General features: G+C 40.6%; 2 protein-coding genes across 4 annotated transcripts; both read right to left on the bottom strand.

Annotated features, from left to right (window-relative positions):
- Positions 1-710: 710 nt before the first annotated feature.
- On the bottom strand, positions 711-1774 carry g0s2 (G0/G1 switch 2). 2 transcript variants are annotated; one of them, XM_042004425.1, is made up of 2 exons: positions 1527-1774; positions 711-1396 (listed from the first exon to the last, which is right to left on the bottom strand). In XM_042004425.1, the coding sequence occupies exons 1-2, from the start codon at positions 1573-1575 to the stop codon at positions 1023-1025; spliced, it is 423 nt and encodes a 140-aa protein (XP_041860359.1). In that variant the 5' UTR covers positions 1576-1774; the 3' UTR covers positions 711-1022. The 2 variants fall into 2 exon arrangements, with proteins under 2 accessions (XP_041860359.1, XP_041860360.1); XM_042004426.1 differs by having other exon boundaries at positions 711-1393; positions 1527-1736.
- A 7419-nt stretch (positions 1775-9193) lies between these two features.
- On the bottom strand, positions 9194-16701 carry camk1gb (calcium/calmodulin-dependent protein kinase IGb). 2 transcript variants are annotated; one of them, XM_042004399.1, is made up of 13 exons: positions 16571-16701; positions 14944-15055; positions 13262-13387; positions 13100-13174; positions 12879-13017; positions 12168-12291; positions 11984-12059; positions 11790-11902; positions 11632-11710; positions 11462-11549; positions 9827-10176; positions 9655-9750; positions 9194-9573 (listed from the first exon to the last, which is right to left on the bottom strand). In XM_042004399.1, the coding sequence occupies exons 1-12, from the start codon at positions 16692-16694 to the stop codon at positions 9693-9695; spliced, it is 1464 nt and encodes a 487-aa protein (XP_041860333.1). In that variant the 5' UTR covers positions 16695-16701; the 3' UTR covers positions 9194-9573; positions 9655-9692. The 2 variants fall into 2 exon arrangements, with proteins under 2 accessions (XP_041860333.1, XP_041860334.1); XM_042004400.1 differs by lacking the exon at positions 16571-16701 and adding an exon at positions 16431-16504.
- Positions 16702-18141: the final 1440 nt, after the last annotated feature.

The raw sequence follows: 18141 nt of genomic DNA, 5'->3' as shown, positions 1-18141 counted from the left end.
ATCCAGACAGAGTTCGGTGTATGAAAAGGGCACGTTGTACACCTTTATACTGCCTGAAACACCAGCATACTCTACTGTATTTAAGAAGACCGGATGGTCTTCTCTGTTTTTTGGTGTTTATGGTTTATGGTTATGGAAAATTTTAGACTTTTTAAAGAAAATTAAAATATGTATTTATTTGCCTAATTAAATTATTTTGGGTCTAAATATGCTAAGTTTTATTTTATACAATACAAACCACAGTTGTGAAGACATTTGTAAAGTTGTCTTCTGGTGAGAAACTAACTTAAATGTAGTGTTGTGTTGCATTATGTTATTTATGTTTTTTTGTTTGTTTGTTTGTTTGTTTTGTTGTTTTTTTTTTTTTTTTATTACTATCCTGGACCTTGAGTCTGTGATAATGTTTGATTGATAAAAAAAAGAGTCACATAAATCTGAGTGTGGGTGTTTTATCGGTATTATTAAACACAGGTAATGTTAATGTACCTCACACTTATGTCACACATAATTTTTTTTAAAGGATAAATGTTCTTTTTTTATTGTAATATGCTCTTTTCTTTTCTTCATGGAAAGGAAGGAAATAATTAGTAAATAAAAAGGAATAAAAAAGTTTGATTTTAAAAAATTATGAGAAAGTATTATGTGGTTATGGAAACATTTCTTTAATTTCTTAAAGGGATAATATTAAAATCACAGCCTGAGTCAGTTGCTCGCATAAAAATGTGTTTATTAAAGTGCAAAAAGAACCAAACCACACACACACATTTTTCCCAACAAATCCATCCCATGTTGTATTTATAAACCTGCTGCCCAGCAGCTCGACTTTACTGTCTCTGCAGTTTTCAGTGTATCGAACTCGACTATCTGTACTTTTTCCCCTTTTGCCATTGGGGAGGGGGAGGGGGGTGGGGGCAAACTGCATGTTTATCAAATCTTAAATAAATTAATGGGTTAAGAGGGACCACTTCACCATAGATATGGCATTTCACCACCAGTGTCCGTCTACATTGACGAGGGAGTTTTTAAGAAGCATGGAGGCGGTTGGCTGAGCTTCTCTGCACAGCTGTTCCCAGATGTTTGGCCTTGGCCTCAGACAACACCACTCCCAGCATGGCTTCAGCTTCAGTATGAACCAAGGTAGACTGCAATTTCAACACCTGCTTCCTTTCCTTCTTCTTCTCCAGGAAAAACTTGGCTTGTTCCTCTTCAGTGACATGGCTGTCCATAAAGGGCAGGAAAACCATTTCCACCAGCCCTCCAACCATTCCGAGCATTGCCAGAGTCGAGCCGAGCATGTAGATCTTCAGCATGCTCCTGCTGGGCCCCTGTCTCAGCATTTCCTTAGCAAACAGGATGATGTTGTCACTGTTTTCCATCTTCTTATATTTGATGACTGCTGAAAGAAAACATTTTTACTTTGAGAAAATGGAACAAAAAAGAAGAAAAAACTAATTTCCTTTAGAAAACACAGTGTTTTGGCTAAAGTAAAACCAGACTTTCCATAACAGTGATGAGCAGATACTCACGCTGCAGCTCAGAGCAGATCCTGAACTTTCTCCCAGAGGTTTGAACCATCAGGCAAAGCAGCAGCAGTAGATTCTGATATTTAAACACCAGGAGTGATGAGTCAACTCCCACTTTGCATATTCATGTGGCTGCTGTTGTTTTTTCTGTGTGTTTTTTTAACCAGATAAGCATGTCTGTGTTTGTGTTAAAGGGCATTGGTTTGTAGGACAACAAGTGAAAGACAAACTAAGACGTGATCCTCTGCATGCGACATCATAGATGTAATGCAGCAGATGTTGTAAACAATATGAAGATGTTCCCACAGTCACTGATTCTCTGTAATTATGTGAGAAAGTGTAAAAGAATAAAGAATTTAATATTTTATTGAATGCTGATCAATGAGACTGAATGGTTAGCTCTGTGTGGCTTGTGATTGGTGATTGATGTTCCTCAGGAGAGCCGGATCAGTGTCCAGTCAGAGTGTGAAACTGAGAAAAGTCCTGTTTATTGGCCATAAAGATTGTTTGACTGGGTCACACATGGAATAACCCTAATTGATCACTGACAGATAACCTCCACGAGGAGATAAACACCTTGATCACTCAGTCCAGAGCTGCTTCGGCTCCTCTCCTGCAGACTGTCTGGCAATGACGCAGGTACAACGCTGTACATGTGTCTGCAGGCATTTTCTTCTCAAACCTTCTGCCCTTTGACCACATCTGCACCAGAGAAATGCGTGAAGTCAGGCGGGTGAGTTGGGAAATGTCTCTGATCTTTGTCACAGAAAGACGTGTCATGAAAATGACTGCACGTGAGAGATGATCAGCATCTGCATGATGCACTTTAATGTGAACTCAGCATAATTTAGTCCAGTTGGACATTTATCCAGAGGAACTATGGGAGAAGTGAGCTCTGCAGCTTTGCCTTACTGATCAGACCAAATCATAAAATGATGCAATGACACTGAAAACAGGAACATTTTTAGCTGTGAATTCATCTAGTCGTCAATAAACTTCGTGATGCAAATAAAAACAAAGTCAGAGGTCAAAATTGTAGTATTGATTGATGATGTAAATGGCCTACAAATACTATGTCAATCATCATCATTTACTATACCGCTTATTCAATTTCAGGGTCACAGGGTTGCTGGAGAGGCGAGAGGCAGGGTACACCCTGGACAGGCCACCAGTCCATCTCAGGGCCAACACAGAGACACACAACCACTCATCTTCACTCCTAGAGAGAATTTAGATCAGGGCTACTCAATTCGGTCCTATGAGGGCCGCAGTCCAGCAGGTTTTTCATGTATCCCTGCTCCAACACGCTTGACTCAAATTGATGTCATTGTGCGGAACTTGATAGGCTGTTACAGCCATTTTAATTTGATTCAGGTGTGTTAAAGCAGGAATACACAGAAAACCTTTTAGATTGCAGCCCTATTTGAACCGAGTAACTAGTTAGCCTAACATTCATGTCGTTGGACGGTGGGTGGAAGCCAGAGTACTCAGATAGAACACATACACGAGACATTGCAAACTCCCCCCAGCCGAGGCTTGAACAAATGACCTTCTTGCTATGAGACTATGGTGCTAACCACCACACTACCCATGCAATCCATATCAAACAAAGAAATAACAAACATTTTTTTATTCCTGCTTCCACCCACCATCCTCAGAGTTCAGGTTCATCAACCTGCTGAGCACTCTGCTTGGTAACTGTAGCTCAAGATAAATTTGAACCTTTTTGAGCTTTCTTCTTTTTGTCCTATCTACCACCATTGAAATTACTGCTTGAGTACACTAGTTTGCCCAGAGTAAAGTTATCCTTACAGTCTATTTTACTATCTGCTAAATGTATATGAGGTACAGCAAGTACACACATTATACTTACCCTGTTTGTCTTGATGTGGACTGCAGACTTTCATAATATCACCATGATTGCACAGTCAATAATGTTCCACTTTGAGCAACTCACTTCTTGGCATTTGTGTTGGCAGCTGCTGGGAAAAGGTTGAGACTGTTTGGAGACCTTTGGCCCACATTTCTGTGCTCTGGTGCTTGAATAGATCGTCTGTCTGACACATCACCAAGTCAGCTATGAGAGGGGTGAGGAGTGTTTATGGAGGATAAATGTGAAAAGTCTTTCATTCAGATCTCAGGGGAGAAAAGAGCAGGCACACAGTTTATAGAGTTTCTAAAATAACGTAATGAACTCATGTTGTGCCAGATCTGTTCATTAGTGTGTTTGCAGAGAAAAAAATCTGTACAGAGTAAAGATATATGAGAAGGCACTACACAGAGCTTTATAGAGGCTAAAAAGAGGTGCATAAACGAGCAAGTGAGTATAATTCAGTTAAACTTAATTTGTATAGCTCCACAATCCAATTCACTATAGTCCAATTATACTTCAATAAAAAATTCCATTAAACGATCCACATTAGTCTATTATAACTGTGTTCATATAAACCAATTCATGAAAATAATGACCTAGCTAAGGAAATCAATGGATTGCATAAAATCTTCTCTCTAATTAAATCCATCCTGAGCTGCACGAGGAGACAGTGGAAAGGAAAACCTTCATCAGAACCAAAACCAGGAAGGAAAACCTCCATCAGAACCAAAACCAGGAAGGAAAACCTCCAGCAGAACCAAAACCAGGAAGGAAAACCTCCAGCAGAACCAAAACCAGGAAGGAAAACTTCCAGCAGAACCAGAATCAGGAAGGAAAACCTCCATCAGAACCAAAACCAGAAAAGAAAACCTCCAGCAGAACCAAAACCAGGAAGGAAAACCTCCATCAGAACCAGAACCAGGAAGGAAAACCTCCATCAGAACCAAAACCAGAAAAGAAAACCTCCAGCAGAACCAAAACCAGGAAGGAAAACTTCCAGCAGAACCAAAACCAGGAAGGAAAACTTCCAGCAGAACCAGAATCAGGAAGGAAAACCTCCATCAGAACCAAAACCAGGAAGGAAAACCTCCAGCAGAACCAGAACCAGGAAGGAAAACCTCCAGCAGAACCAAAACCAGGAAGGAAAACTTCCAGCAGAACCAGAATCAGGAAGGAAAACCTCCATCAGAACCAAAACCAGGAAGGAAAACCTCCATCAGAACCAGAACCAGGAAGGAAAACCTCCATCAGAACCAAAACCAGAAAAGAAAACCTCCAGCAGAACCAAAACCAGGAAGGAAAACTTCCAGCAGAACCAGAATCAGGAAGGAAAACCTTCATCAGAACCAAAACCAGGAAGGAAAACCTCCAGCAGAACCAGAACCAGGAAGGAAAACCTCCAGCAGAACCAGAACCAGGAAGGAAAACCTCCATCACAACCAAAACCAGAAAAGAAAACCTCCAGCAGAACCAGAACCAGGAAGGAAAACCTCCAGCAGAACCAAACCCAGGAAGGAAAACCTCCACCAAAACCAAAACCAGGAAGGAAAACCTCCAGCAGAACCAGAACCAGGAAGGAAAACCTCCATCAGAACCAAAACCAGAAAAGAAAACCTCCAGCAGAACCAGAACCAGGAAGGAAAACCTCCAGCAGAACCAAACCCAGGAAGGAAAACCTCCACCAAAACCAAAACCAGGAAGGAAAACCTCCAGCAGAACCAGAACCAGGAAGGAAAACCTCCATCAGAACCAAAACCAGAAAGGAAAACCTCCATCAGAACCAGAACCAGGAAGGAAAACTTCCATCAGAACCAAAACCAGAAAAGAAAACCTCCAGCAGAACCAGAACCAGGAAGGAAAACCTCCAGCAGAACCAAACCCAGGAAGGAAAACCTCCACCAAAACCAAAACCAGGAAGGAAAACCTCCACCAAAACCAAAACCAGGAAGGAAAACCTCCAGCAAAACCAAAACCACAAAGGAAAACCTCCATCAGAACCAAAACCAGAAAGGAAAACCTCCAGCAGAACCAGAACCAGGAAGGAAAACGTGTGGAGACTCGCGGCAGGTTGTGGCAGCTGCAGGAAGTTGCTGCTGCTACGATTTGAGCTGCTATCTGTTGCCAGATGAGGATCAGCAGGTAAAGAATAAAGTCTCAGAAGCACAAATCCGTCCCATTGCAGGAATATTTAATTAGAAACTCTGTGAAAGAATAGAAGTCTGAAACTAGCAAACCTACACCAGATAAGTTACATCCCTCCATATGCGTTGGTGGGCGTGGTTTTCTATGCCTGCAAGGTGAGGACCTGTCTATCTGCATCTGGAGGGAGGGGCTGTGGGGTTTTTATAATTTTCTCTTGATGTGGAGAAGCACCAAGTACAGCTCTACATCACAAAAAACATAATCTAGTTTTACCCTGTATGGGGGCGTTTTGAATAGTTTTTAACCTACAAAATCTCGTTTTTTAATGAAATTTAAAAAATGACTAATTTTATCAACAGTATATGTGGTTTTCATCATAAATAAGCAATACTGTGTTGTTTACAGCTCAAAAAACACATTTTAGAGTGAATGTATTTTTTTCTGACTTCTTTGCTCAAAGAAAAGTTCTAGAAGGTCTTCAAGGTGCAATTTTCAGCTCAAATGAATTAGTATAAAATAAAACAAAAAAGACATACAAGACCATATGTCTTGCATATGTTAAGTTTATGAAGCTATATCTATATCTAGATAGATAGATAGATAGATAGATAGATAGATAGATAGATAGATAGATAGATAGATAGATATTTAAAATGACACGAGTAAATGATAATGTTTTTCAGCAGAAGGTAGGACGCTGGCCAGTGTCATACAGGGTTGAGTTCACAGTTCTGACAGCCTGAGGAAAGAAGCTCCTCCTGAGTCTCTCTGTGTTTGACTAATGAGCTTTAGGCGCCGACCGGAGCGCAGCCAGTCCAACACACCGTTGTTAGGATGATGAGGGTCTGTCACGATCCTGTTTGCTCCGGCAGTTGTTCTTCTCATGAAGATGTCCTGGAGGATGGGGAGTGTTGTACTCATGGTAAACTCTGCTGGCCTCAGCAGGGCCCTCTGGTCACGACCAGTACTGTTCCCGTACCACTGGGTGATGTTACCAGTCAGAACACTCTCCACCACTCCAGAGTAGATCTGGATTATTTTCAGAGAGACTCTGAACTTCCTCAGTTGTCTGAGATGGGAAAAGGTGCTGCCTTGCCTTCTTCACCTGGCTATCTATGTATAGAGTCCAGGATAGATCCTTGGTGATGTGCACACCCTCTCCACCAGAGTCCCATTAATCCCTAGAGGGGTGTAGCTCACATACCTTGGAAGGCTTTATTTCAGGACGCCGTTTCAGGTTTGCCGGAGTTGCTTGACACGCGGCGGGCCAAATTTACACAAAAAGGCAAGATTTCTCCCTCCTAGATCATCGCTGACCTTTTCAAAATATTCTTTGAAGTGATCACATGAAGATGCCATATTAATCATTGAGGCAGAGGTGGTGCTGCTGCCTTCATTGGATTTTGCCTCCATGCTTTGCAGTTTCATGACTATTGGGCGGTGCTACTCTGTGGTGGCTGGTGTTGCCAGATTCCACCTATATATTAAGACCTGTTTACAGTGTGTCTTAGCCAGGATTTCACCTGGAAGGCTCCATGGAAATCTGTCTCTCTCTTGACTAAAGTGAAACTGTGAGAGAATGCCGTTCACAAACGTCAGAATGAGCATGCTCACATGGTACGTTCAGTTCACGTTCACCACAACATGAACTCGTTTAGGCACAACACTGCCTAAAGGGATGGATAAAGCTTGTTAGACACTCTGAAAGAACAGAGAACTTTGTTGTTCTTCTCAAGGTAATGAAAACGACATAAACAAACAAACAATTAAATAAGTGATGGGGTTGGGATTTATGCAGAAGGGTATCCATGTTGTTATGTACAATGTTCAGTTGGCTCGGTTATTTCATATTTAATGAGAATCTTTGCTGTGGCAGGGCAGGGTTGTGCATGAGGCAGTGTCCTTATCCTTCCATGTTGTATAGATTTTCATACTTTCTCGACCACCTCGACCAGTTCATCAAAATAATTGGTTCAGGATTGTTAAAGCTCTCACATCAGTGGAAAAATGGAAGCAACAACTTTTTGTTTCATGCTTTCCTGCATTAACCACACCCTCTTCATATTTATAAACATTCACACAATAGTTCTTACATGTTACAAAAGAAAAAAGTTCTGCTCAGCTCACGAGTTGATAACAAGCTGCAAGAACTCTTAAATCAGGACCACAGAAACAAAATGACTTTGTTTTGTTCTCCTGAGCAGCTGAATGCGTCAGACACTCTGCTGCTGATGTTTGCTGATGTTGCTGTGCACCGACCATCTTTTCATGCTGCTCCACCCATATGTTCTGCTGTATTGTACATTTATTACGGGGAGTTTTACAAAGAGTTTTAAAATTTTCTACATTTATTTAATTGGTTTCTTGTTATTTTATTCTGGTTTAATTCTGCTCTTTCGTATGCATTGTTTAGCAGCCACGCTGAACTGAGACATGAGAAACTGTTTCCTTGTTATCATGTCAAATGGTTTTGATGATGATGAAGCTGAGCCTGAGTTGCTTACCATTGTTACAGAGACATGGTTTCTGAATCATCAATGAGGACTCCCAACCTCTCATTCAAGATTTTAAAAACAGAAACTTCTAACGCCAGGCCCTCTGGCTCATTGTAACCGACTCCGTCTGATCTCAGTAATCCTGCCTGCTGGACGCTGGTGTGGCGTCTAAGCCGATGAAGTACAGCAGGTAATTGGCTTGGAGGTCAGTTTAATTGGGGACACTAAGTCAGGTCATATAATCAGGTTAATATGCTGGAAACCTTGTGTACTACAAGGAGAAAAGAGGATTAAAATGTAACTGCAAGTACATGACAGGAAAGAGGAAATTGAATGTACTGATAATGAAAAATGAGTTGGATTATAACTGTTTTATTTTTATTTGATTCACTGAACTAAGAATTCATTTGTAAATTTAGTAAAAGTTGATGGATTACTACACAGCTGCTTTAACCTGTTACCCAGGGCCGCTGCTAGCCATTTGGTTGCCCTAAACATAACTGTTTTGTGGTGCCCCCATTTTTAAAAATCTAATAGCTATCACTAAATATAGTTATAGATTCTGTGATGTTTGTTCATTTTTGAGAAATATGTTAAGTTTTACTGATCACCGTAAAATCAGCCCTGTCCCTTTAGAAAAAGAAGTAAATAAAATGAAACAGGATTAAAAAAGTGAAAACAAACGTAGATTCAGGAGGATCTCAGAGTAATACACTGATAAGTTCAATATCTGTTTAATCCATCAACAAAAACATTCTGGGAGACAAACAAAAAAAGCAACACTTACAGATAAATAATCTGTTTCAGATAAAAATAATATTTTAATTCTACTGTGAATCGATGGCTTGTGAGACCTACACGTTGGCAATCATCTCTCATATGCTTCTATTATTTACTTTTTTTTAAACAAAAAAGCAAATAATTGAGGAAAATTCAACAAAAATAAAGAAGAAGAAAACAAAAGCAAAAAAAAAAAAAAGGAAGCTGGGCATTTTTTCCATTTTGTTTTTCATATATTCTATCAAAATCAGCTTTGTAATAACGCTTTAATAAGATCAAGTTAATTTTTAGACCAGACTCGTTTCTGAAGCAACAATCATTAAAAAAAGAGGAAAACAGAAAAATGCTCAAATAAAACAAAAACTTCCTAAGGACAAAAAAAAAAAAAAGAGAAGATAAACAGAGGTCTGGATCTAAAGCCGCAATCAGATGAGAGATCAGGGACTGAGCTGGATGCGGATCCAGATCAGGGACTTCCTCACTCAGCCCAGAATCCAGACCAGGAGTCAGCGGACCCGTCATATCCCCCTCTGAATGACAGGTCTGGTCTAGAATGTTGAGCCGTGCATGCGAGTTAAACGTGTGTGTGCTTCAGTCTGGTTGTTGGAAGTTTCAGGCACTATTTTCAAAACAAAAGTCCTACGGACTGAACCACGAAGACCAGTTGGTTCCATCAAAGGGTCAACCACCTCTTACTGTCAGACCCGAGGATCTGCTGACGCAGACAGGTGCATGCTGGGAGAAAATCAGCAGCTCTGATCTGCAAACACAAGTTGGATCAGACACTGAAGTAGAAGTTGGAACAGAAACTGGTTTAAACGGGTTGTAACATCGAACTCACCGATAAAATCTTTGTTCCAGGAAAGCTTCACGCAGCCTTCACATGATGGAACAAACTCCCGTCTGTAAAATCTTCCCATTCTGGTTTTTAGCGTACCTGGAAGGAGAAATGGTTCCATGAGAAATCAGACCCGTGATGAAATGCCAGAAGGTGAGCTGACGGCAGTACAAACCCGTTCAGGTTGGCAGGTTCTGAGTGGTAGACGTGTTTTCCCTGTTCAGCGATGGTGGGGGCATGGTGTCCACCCACCTGGCTCTGACTGGCCTTCAGTGGGTTGCAGTGGTTCTTCAGGTCCACATGGCTTGATGGCAGGGTCATGTGATGCGTCACCTTTAGGTTCCCGTTGACATCAGTCTCCTTGGGCTGTGACTTGTCCACATCGAGACATTTGTGAACTTTAGTTGGTGAGGACACGTCAACGACTTTGATGTCCGGGACGCTGGCCCGCCTCAGGACCAGCTCCGTGTGGGCCTGGTGCAGCTTCTTCATGTGGTTGATGGCCACAGCAGCATTGAAGGCTTGCTGTGGATGCAGAGAAGAGGCTGAGATCTAAGGGCATCATGCTAGAGATGCTCGATTATGGAAAAATTATAACCACGGTTGATGTTGAACATCATGACTATTTTACATGATTAATCATTGCACCAAGACTTGCCCATGGTGCAACACAAACCAGGACCACCCCTGCTTGTCTCTTGTGCCTTTAACTGATAACTTCCGAGAACTTATGCGGTCCTGCAGCCCACTGCATGGACTGGTCATGAGACATTATTAATACCTGACTGTAAGCCAGGGCGGATCAGCCAGTGGCAGCTTCCCGCAATTCATTTCCAATCTGCGTGCGGCGCAGAGGTGAACATCTCCTGTTCTATTGCCATCTTTAGATTTGGAAAAGAAACTGAAACATGAGGTTGTAAGCCTACGCTCGAGTGCAAGAGCGCATTTCACCAGCATCAACTTCGCCAGCCCTATAAATCCAGCTCAACTGTAGCTGGGAAGGACTGTGGTGTAATGGGTGCTTATTTCTCCACAACACCCGGCCTGTGAGTGCTTGAGGCACTATGGCAGCACTGCTGCTTATTGGGAAGTGCAGGAATGATGCATTTGTTTATTTTGTTTATTTTGTTTGGATCCCCATTAGCTTCCACAACTGTGGTTGCTAATCTTCCTGGGGTCCAAAATCAGCATACAATTTTACAGTTTATTAATACATAAAATGTAAAATTATTCAATAACTGTAAAAAACAGCAATATACAGTAACATTATCATAATGGAGAACCATGCAGAACAAAATACTCTTTACACAATAAATAAATATCAATAGTTCATCTCTAAGAATCTCTGCTTTATAATTTTCTTAAAAATTATATGCTTTCATGCTTTTAACATGCTTTCATGTCTGTCTCCAAAAGTCTCCAGTAACACCAGAAGATGTCACTTTTTGAAAAAGAGTCTCCAGGGAGGTCTCAATACTTGCTGAATATTGCCATGTTGGCAGAAGGTCTACTTCTGGTCATTTTTGCCATTTTCAATACGTGACATAATAGAAGAGCTTAATATGGCAAATTTGTTTTGAAAATAAGCATTTTTTTTATATATATCATTGTTTTTGTGATCATTTGCAATCTAAATAAAATCAAATTCGATTTATTGCTCAGCCCTACTTGATGTTAATTCCTCATCTGTGCTAATGTTCCATTAGCTTCTTATTGAATGGCCTTGATCAGAAAGGATTTAAAGCAATTCATAATTAATCTGCCGGAGATCTTTTATAAATGAGCTTTCCAGATCACAGCCATGACTGACCTTCCACTTGGTCTGGGCAAAGTTCTTCTGAATCTGAACGCTGACAGAATAGTAGATGTCCTGGCTCCGTGCAGTCTTCCCAATAATCCTGGAACAGAAATATGTAGATGTTAATTTGAAATATATTTACCAGTGCAGTGATGATCTGTAAAGTTCTTCACAAAGCTCACCAGGGATGTCTGAGCGCCTGCTCCGTGGTGTAGCGCATGTTGGGATTCTTCTGCATCATGTTACGTATAAAGTCCTTTGCTGCAGATATGAATAAAAAGACATCAGACTGCGTTCTGTAAATACTGAACCTGTCTGTGTTTATGCTCTGTATAATTACCAGATTCAGATATATCATCCCAGAAGGGTGAGTCAAACTCATACTGAGCCTTCATGATCTTAGCAAAGAGTCTGGTTTCAGTGTCTTCATAAAAAGGGGGGTATCCACAGAGTCTGCAATAAAAAGGTCATCGTTAACTAATATATTGTCAACGGTGCTGTGATAATGGTGCCATATTGGGAGCAGATACTTACAAGATGTAGGCTATAACTCCAATTGACCAGCAGTCTACTGCCTTGCTGTATGGCTTCTGTGCAAGAACTTCAGGAGCTAAAAGTCAAAATAAAGGTTGAAGCCAAAAGTTTAAACAATGTGATCCAAAGTTTCCTAACTGGTCAGTTTCCAGACATCATCAGCTAGAGACAGCAGTTTCCTTACCGACATATCCCGGAGTGCCACAAGCTGTCGACATGATCCCATTGTCGGCCATCTTTGACAGACCAAAGTCACTGATCATGATCTTGGAGTCTTCGTCCTGACTGTAATACAGGATGTTCTCCGGCTGCATGGGGCAAACAGACAGGAGAGCACTTTACTCAACTTTACTCAAATCTTTAGATCAATAACAGTATTGATCCTGCTAAAGGAACAGCATGATTTAATCCTGGTAAAAATAAAATCAATAGTTTTACAGCCTGTATATCAAGGAGAGGTGTGAAACTGGTGGATATTTACACACTACTAAAGAGAGGAACGCCATGTTAGGTGAGTCACCAACCGCTGACCGGTGGCCACACTGAGCAAGAAAACAACCAGTGGATGCAAAAGTTACTCAACAAAATATAATTTGTAAAAGCTTCAACTTCATAAGATTTAAATTGTTTTCAAAAGATAAAAATTTCTTCGACTGTCCTGATTTTTAGCTGCTAGCTCAGCTCTCCTCCCAGCTTCTTTAAACCCAAAAGAAGAGGCTTCACACAGCCCCACACTGTAAAAAAATTAATGTAAAAAAGACCTGTACTTTCCCAGCAGCCAGAAAAATACAGTGAAAAAAATGATTAAATCTTTGCCTTTACATGGGATTTTTTGTTTTATTTAGTTTAATTTATTTTTATAAAAGCTCCTTCATGGAGCCACTTTGAGTCCTACCTTCAGGTCACGATGCACGATGCCGTTTTGGTGCAGATAGCTGACGGCCTGCAGCACCTGCTGAATCACTCTGCTGGCATCCTTCTCTGAATACATCCCCCGGTCCAGAATCCGGTCGAAGAGTTCTCCACCAGAAACACTGAAACAGAGACAGAACCTCCGTTAAAATCTGATCTTATCCTTTCTGATTATCAGATATTATGATAAGTGTGGAAACTCACAGCTGCATGATGAGATAGTAATGAGTTTGACTTTCGTAGAAATCCTCCATCCCAATGACATTCTCATGTTTGATCCTGTTAGGAAAAAAAAAAGAAGAGGTTTTGATCCGATGTTTCACCCAACAACCAAACACAGAGACATGAAAGATGAGGAAGAGATACCTTCTCAGCACGGCGATCTCATTCTCCAGGTTGATGTCTCTCTTCTTCTTCTTCTTCACACACTTCATGGCAAAAGTCTTTCCGGTCTTCTTCTCCCTCACCATGTAAACCTCTGAGAACGCCCCTCTGTTCAGAAAAAACATGAAGGAAACCATGAGTGATGATATTTGTCCTGAACCTGTTTACCTGAGAGGATCATGTGTTTCTGAGGCAATCAAAGCCTTCATCCACTTCATAGCTCATATTGTTAAGATGTTTCCAGCCTCCATAAGAACACCCCTGATGTTTGAAATATGAGATTTTACATTAACTCTAAACAAGAAAAAAGGATTTCATGCAGCCTCGTTGCATCACCAAGGAATGAAGCTTCCCGAAGGTGAAGGTCTTGGAAGACCTGACAGGATCTCTGAGGATTAACTGTTCACTTGCCAGGAGCTTATTATTCTGCCCACTGCTGTCCTGGGCTCACGCTATCTTCAGCGCGGTCTGGGAATAGTTGTTCCACCAGCTGGATTAGCATCTTTATCCCTGACGCAACGGAAACTGTTGCTGGCTGAGCCCTCTGTGTGTAGACACTGAGCATGTACGGCATTAACGGTCAGATACTGTCCAGGTCAGGTCTCAGACAGGCGTGACAGACATGAGATATCTTTTCAGAAGGTGACACACATGTCTGCTGGATAAACAACAACACAACTGCTTTAGACTGCAGCCGTTTCCAGTTCTACGTCCCAGTTGACTGTTTGATGTCACATTTTTATTTATTATTATTTACCATCATATCCAGACAGAATTGACTATCCAATCACATCCTCACAGCTCATCAGGCTCCGTTCCTTCCTGTGTTCTTCAGCTGGGCCTTTATTACCATGAAACCCAGGGGGTTCGTTTATGTTGTGTGTGATGTTGCCGGAGGGAGCAGCTGTGTTTGGTTTCCTCCTGGATTCTCTTCTGTTTACAGCGATGGAACCAGGAAAGATGATTCAGAAAACATCCAGCATCATCCAGACTCCTTCTTCCACTGAAAAACCCAGAGTTCCTCATGTCTTCACCTAATCTGCCTTGAAAGTCACATCTTTGTTTTCAGGTGTTTGGGGAAATAAAGATAATTGCTTCAATCTAACTGAAGCGCACATCAGATCATGTTCAGTCCTCAGGGATCCTGGTCGCCTCCAAGCATCACCAATGAGCAGCATCTTCAGCAGTTTCCATGCTGACAGCACATAAATGTTAACAGACCTGCTGATGTTTTACCACCGATGTGGAAAAAAAATCAGGCTGAGCACGAAACTGTACATAAAATCAGAGCATCATCAAAAACGACAGCTGGTCAGATTTATGATCCACAGCTAGTTTCCATCAGTTTTCCTCCTTCCACAGGTGAAATTATTGATTCATTTTATTTATTTATCTTATTTATTTTATCACTGAATGTTTTGTTTTGTTGTTAACATGTCAGAAAAACAGGAGATGAATAAGTCTGTGATCAGATTAGTTTTGGAATTTTATAGTTAATTTTTATGGATTTTTCTTTTAAGTTTTCTTTCTCAGGAAAATCAGATTAACTATAATCAAGGCAATCTTGCTGCAACTTCACTAAAACTAGATTAGATAAGCAGATTATCAATCTGTCCAGCTGTGTAAAATATTCTCAACCAGACTCAGGAGTTAAATGTACTTACGTTCCCAACTCTTCCATTAGGTCAAAAACCTCCTGGATGTTTTCTGTGTTCTTCTTCCAGATAAAGTCGGACTCCTGACGACCCATTTCTGCAGCTGCTCCAGCAGGGATTTCTTTTAGAGCGAAGGAGAAACAGAACACACAAACACAGGAGTCACCAAAAACCCAACAAACCGCTTTGTTTCCAGCGTCCGAGTGCTGCATGGAAGAACGCCAGAGCAAAACATAATCTGGGCTTCATGTCCCGGCTCCTCATCATAATCTCAGCCAGACAGTCATTTGGGATTATTGAAGTTATGACAAAGCAGGTCTGAAGGTTGGTGAGTCTGCAGGAGGCCAGACTGGTCTGTGTCTGGCAGACGGTAAAGACAGACCTGGTCTAGGTTTGGTCCAGACCTGGTCCGGGCTCGAACCAGGCCCAGACTGCTGTGCTTCAGCTTTTCCATCTTAGATGTCACAAAAAGTTTAAAGTGAGGGGAATTTTAACTTCAAATACTTGTAGGTTTTATTTCTAAGAAAACAGTTTGAGGAATTAAATCTGATAGTAAAAATAAAAGCGTGTCCTGAAGATGTGAATGGATCAGGGATCAGGACTGAATGACTGATCCAATAATAAAACTGAAGCAGGATTAAGAACACTTAAACTGAACAGGTTACCCAGTTTGGTTTCCTGCCCTCTTTTCTCTTATATAATGGATTAAGACCTGATCTGGATCCTGACCCTTTCTCAGAAAACAGGTTCTGGAGATTACTGAAAAACTAAAAGTCTTAACTTTTTCTACAATGATTCAACACATGACGGTGACGGTAAAAACGTTAAGATCCTTTGGACAGATGAGAAGGGAAAAAGCTTTAGTTTTATGTTTGAATACAAACAAACATGCCGACATCAAAACTTAACATGAGTAACAAAAAACACTGAAGAATAATGAATGAATAAATAATAATAATAAAAAAGAAACTAAGTACTTGGTGTAAGAGATGTGTCTACATGGTTTAAATGTGGTGGCCAATTATTAAAAAAATAAGTTTGTTTCATTTTTTTAAGGCAAGCTGTGATTTTTTTTCCAGGTGAATGCAGCTTTTCATCTCCAAAGACCACCTGTCACAGGAAGAGGGGCATCAGAGACACTACAATGCACTTCTTGGCTTCACATAAATTCACTTCCATTTAAGTTGTTAATTGTTTACAGAACTGTGACACTTTATAAAATTTCCTGGTAAATAAAGTTCAGGTGAACATTAATTCCTGGTTAAAGTGGAGCAGATTTCATGGCAGAAATCCTCACCATCATAAACAGCCAGCCAAGTACCATGCAGAAAGGAAGCACATCTCAGAGATTCACTTTTCATTTTTCCCACATAATTAATGAATTTAAATCCGCCCAACATGAGAATCTGACACCAAAGTTGAACCTGCAGCAGTGATCGGAGCTGTCAGAGCACCGAGATGATGTTTTTTTAAAAGAGATTCTGCTCTGATCTTACCTGCAGCTGAGTCCAAACCCAAAAACAATTCTGATCCTAACAGAAAGAGAAGATCTGCTCTGACAGCAACCACCCGCAGACCGCAGCTTCACCATCTAACATCACAAACAGTCTCTTCATTCAGCATCTCGCAGACTTACCGAGAGACTCTGCGCTGCACGAGCTCTGCTCGGACTCTCCTGCCAAAAGCTCACCGGCGTCTGGACAGATTAGTTCGTCTGGAACAGAACAAATAACCGCTGTCAGGTCGGAGATTACAGCCATGGATGCGTCGGAGGGGCGGGGCTTAGCTACCGAGCTGCGTCATTCATATTGGCACAGGTGTGGTCTGTCCCACGCAGAAATATGAGGGAAAACATTTATATCCGCGAGCAATTAGAAGACATGTTTTTTTATTTTAGGTTGTTTTACCTTGAAGACAAGTTAAATAACACAAACAACAACAAATCTGTGAAAACAGAAACCGATAAATGAGGAAAGAGCTGCAGGTGAAGGAGAACATTGTCCTGAAAGCTTCCCCCCGTTTTTCCCAGTGTCAGTGTCACTGCTGTTCAGCTGAATTACATATTTATTTTAAATTCATCGATTAGAAAGAAAAGACTCTGTTGAAATGTTCAAATAATTTGATTAATGATGGTGATTTACAGTTTAATTTGTAACCCAGTTCCCCGTTTGCCCCAAAGTTGTGGTGCTGTGTAAAAAGTAAATAAAACAGAATACAATGATTTCCAACTCTCAAAACCCCTCATTTTATTCCTCATAAAGCATAAATATATCAGATGTTGAAGCTACAATTTTTAATGGAAAATATGAGCTTATTTGAATCAGATGGCAGCAACACATCTGTTAAAAGTTGGAACAGGGGAAACAAAAGGCTGGAAAAGTAACTAAGTATGTTAAATGGCAACAGGTCATGAACATGATTGGATATTAAAGGAGCATTTCAGAGAGGCAGAGGCTCTCAGATGTAAAGATGGACAGAGGTTCAACAACCTGACACAGACTGGGTCTAAAAATTGTGGCACAATTTCAGAAAATGTTCCTCAACGTAAAATTGTGAAGACTTTGAAGATCCCACTATCTACAGTGTATAACATCATCATAAAACTCAGAGAATCAGGAGGAATCTCTGTGTGCATGGGACAAGGCTGAAGGTAAGTGTGGATGCTGGTAATCTTGGGTCCTCAAGCAGCACTGCATGAAAACCAGACATGATTCTCTACTGAAAATCACTGCACAGACTCAGGAAGACTTCCAGAAACCACTGTGTATGAACACAGTTCACCCTGAAATCCACAAATGCAGGTTAAAGCTCTATCATGCAAAGAAGAAGAGGTGTGTGTCGATGAGGTTTGCAAATCATTGCATTCTGTTCTTTATTTACATTTTACACAGACATCCAGCTTTGTTGGAGTTAGCATTGTTGATCACTTCACTGAGGATAAATTTCATACTTTTATATTAAAATGTTCTGTGTCTAAACTTTAATTCAACGTTAGAATAAAAACAAAAAAACATGTATAATAACTAGCAAATTCAATGTTTACACACACTTTAAACATCTAATGACTGAAATAATATTATTGTTATTTTAATACAGTTTACAGGTTAAAGTTTATGTATATTACTCATATACAACATATGTTATTATTTAATAAATGTTAATAAAAGGTGATAATCATGAGGGTGAATTTTCTTTCATGTTTTGCAA

Source organism: Melanotaenia boesemani, chromosome 13 (assembly GCF_017639745.1).
Source record: "Melanotaenia boesemani isolate fMelBoe1 chromosome 13, fMelBoe1.pri, whole genome shotgun sequence".
NCBI lineage: Eukaryota > Metazoa > Chordata > Actinopteri > Atheriniformes > Melanotaeniidae > Melanotaenia > Melanotaenia boesemani.
This window is presented reverse-complemented; position numbering and strand designations above follow the sequence as displayed.